Here is a 3,081-nt window from a genome sequence, read left to right as displayed (position 1 = left end):
TTCTTGGGCACACATTGGATGGGGCTCACCCATCCGCTATCCGAGATTGGATAGATGATTCTGCCATCTAGGAGTTTGACAATCTCTTTATGCACTATTTTTTTCATGTTGGGGTTTAATCTCCGTTGTCTTTATGCCGAAGCTTTAGACTCGTCCTCTAAGTGGATTTAGTGCATCACCACTTGAGGGCTTATCCCTCGAATGTCAGAAATTTGCCATCCCACGGCCAACACATGCCCCTTCACTACTTGCACCACTCTCCGCTCTTGATTCCGATAGATTGTTGGAAATAATGATCAGAAGAGTCTTGTTCTCGCCAACAAAGGCATACCGGAGCTGAGGAGGTACATGCTTCATCTCCACAACGGGTGGTACCCCAGAGCATGGAGGAGTAACCCCCTCATTTTTAATCAAACTTTCCGTCTTAGGTTTATCTTCTTCGGATAATTCATCATCAAGCTCTTCGGAATGGAACGTGACCTTTGAAATTTGAAAAAATATATGTTTCCCCTCCTTCTTGCCTTGTCTCGAATCAAGGTAGTGTGCTTATTGGACTGTCTTAATTCGAGACAAACTCCAAAGTAGCTTCTGTTTCCTTCATTTGAGTGTCTCGACTCGAGACATTCTCATATATAGGGTGTCTCAATTCGAGACACTCCCCTGGGGAGTCCAAATTCTGAATTAATTTCTTTCCGCCTAGATTAAACACTTCCATATTCGCTTCAAGTTGATCCCTCACAAGTTCATCCACCAAATCAATCCTCATGCAATCTTCCTCCTCGATGGTACCCCTCGTGACTCTCTTCATATCAAACTCAACCGTTTCTTCATCAATTCGCAAGGTCAACTTCCCACCAGGCACATCAATCAAAGTTCTTGTGGTATTCATAAAGGGGCGCCCTAAGATCATTGGGCACTCCTTGTCTACCGCATAGTCCAAAATAACAAAATCAACCGGGAAGATGAACTTATCCACCTTGACAAGCACATCCTCAACAATCCCATAAAGCCTCTTTAATGAGTGATCCGCTACTTGGAGTACCATCGAGGTGTTCTTCACGGATTTCTCCCTACATAGCGTCCTGAAAAGAGTCAAAGGCATGAGATTTATACCAGCTTCCAAATAACATAGGAAACTAATTGAACTCATATTTCCTATAGTGCAAGGTATAGAAAAACTCCCTGGATCCTTTAACTTAGCCGGTAGATCGCTCAAGATGATTGAGCTACAAACTTCTGGGACAGAGATTGTTGCACCATTGTCCCAACTCCTCTTGTTGGTTATGATGTCCTTCAAGAACTTAGCATATTGGGGCATCTCCCGTAGTGCATCCGCTAAGCTTATGTTGATTTGAAGTTTCTTGAATATCTCAAGAAACTTATGAAACTTTTGATTGTCCGGCGCCTTCCTTAACCGGCTTGGGAATGGTACCTTTGGTACAAAAGGTGGAGGTGGTGGAGGTCTCACATATGGTTCTTCAATATAAATAGCCACTTCCTCACAAGGCTTAGGTAGCTCTTGACTTGAGCTTGCAATATCAATCACCACTTGAGGCTCATCCTCCTCAATCCTTGGTCTCTTGCCATTCGCTTTTCCAAGGTTCTTACCACTCCTAAGCTCAACCGCTTTAAATTGCCCCCTTGGATTGTTTTCCGTAATAGAGGGTAGTCCACCTTGCGTTCTTCCTTGAAGTGAAATTACCATTTGTGAGATTTGGGTCTCTAAATGATGGATAGTGGAAGCTTGGTTCTTCTCCCTTTGCTCCGTTTTTTCCAACTTCTCTAGCACCTTGGAAAGCACATTTCCCTTATCCATATTATTTTGGGGTTGGAACCCGGGAGGGTGTTGAGGCCTACCAACATAATTGTTTCCTTGACCTCGGTGGTTGTGATATTGACCTTGTTGTTGAGGCCTATTTCCACCTTGAAAACTAGGACCCGCTTGTTGTTGCGCTTGAACATTGCCTTGCCCTTCTTGATTTCTCCACCCAAAGTTGGGATGGTTCTTCCATCTGAGATTATAGGTATTCGAGTAGGGATCATTCCCTTGCCTTTGACCTCCCACGTAGTTCACTTTCTCACTCCAAGCTTGTCCCATGGCATAACACTCACCACTACTATGAATGAAATCCTCACAATGTTCACACCCTACTTGGACACTTTGCAAGGAGGCATTCTTAGCATTCATAGCTTAAAACTCTTGTGATTGTTCGAGTGTCATCAACGCTTTGTGAGCCGGAGGCCTTCTTCTTTTCGAAGACCAATTGCTACTAACCATAGCCAATTTCTCAATCAATTCGTTTGCCTCATCATATGTCTTTTGCATTAGGGAACCCCCCGATGCCGAATCGATTGTGGCTCGCGTAGTCTCACTCAAGCCATCATAGAATATTTGGATCACATGCTCTCACTTGAGGCGATGATGAGGGACATGTCTTTGGAGGTCCTTGAACCTCTCCCAAGCTTTGTAAAGTGATTCCCCCTCATATTGATAAAAATCAATGATGTCCTTAGTCAACTTTGCGGTTCTCCCCATTGGAAAATACTTATTGAGAAAGGCTTGAGCGAGATTCCTCCAACTATGGATCGATGCATTAGGTAGCGAATGAAGCCTCAAACTTTCCTTGTCCCTTAGTGAAAACGGGAACATCCAGAGCTTAATTTGATCGGTGGTGATATTATGAAGCTTGAACGTATTTAACACCCCAAGAACTTTGCTATATGTTCATTCAGATCATCACTTGGTAACCCATAGATGGCGCACCGATTCTCTAGGAGTTGAATCGTGCTAGGCTTGATTTCAAAGGTGGCCGCTTGGATCGGTTGAGCAAAGCATCCATATGTGGTATTATCCACATCAGGGAGGAAGAAGTCTCCTAAAGTTTGCCTTTGCGGTTGATGGCCTTGCACTTGGTGGCGGTCTTGCCCTTGGTGCTCTTGTTGGATTCCCTCATCAAGTGGAGGAGGAGGATGTTGTCTCACTCCATCGACTTGAGGATGGTTCCGCTCTTCCTCATAATCTTCATCAACATTATCCATGATAGCGAGTCTACGATTTTCCCGCCTCACACTTCTTTCAAA

General features: G+C 44.1%; 1 protein-coding gene and 1 non-coding gene across 2 annotated transcripts; one reads left to right on the top strand and one right to left on the bottom strand.

Moving 5' to 3' along the window:
* Positions 1 to 204: 204 nt before the first annotated feature.
* On the bottom strand, positions 205 to 2,188 carry LOC126672639 (uncharacterized). Its single transcript, XM_050366592.1, has 2 exons — positions 572 to 2,188; positions 205 to 480 (listed from the first exon to the last, which is right to left on the bottom strand). The coding sequence occupies exons 1-2, from the start codon at positions 2,186 to 2,188 to the stop codon at positions 205 to 207; spliced, it is 1,893 nt and encodes a 630-aa protein (XP_050222549.1).
* Positions 2,189 to 2,414: 226 nt separating this feature from the next.
* LOC126675975 (small nucleolar RNA R71) lies at positions 2,415 to 2,521 on the top strand. The gene has a single exon (XR_007640155.1). It is a non-coding gene; the product is annotated as a small nucleolar RNA R71 (small nucleolar RNA).
* Positions 2,522 to 3,081: the final 560 nt, after the last annotated feature.

The sequence above is a fragment of the Mercurialis annua genome, linkage group LG3 (genome assembly GCF_937616625.2).
Source record: "Mercurialis annua linkage group LG3, ddMerAnnu1.2, whole genome shotgun sequence".
In the NCBI taxonomy this organism is placed as follows: Eukaryota; Viridiplantae; Streptophyta; class Magnoliopsida; order Malpighiales; family Euphorbiaceae; genus Mercurialis; species Mercurialis annua.
The sequence above is the reverse complement of the archived record's forward strand: the minus strand, read 5'-3'. Positions and strand labels throughout refer to the sequence as shown.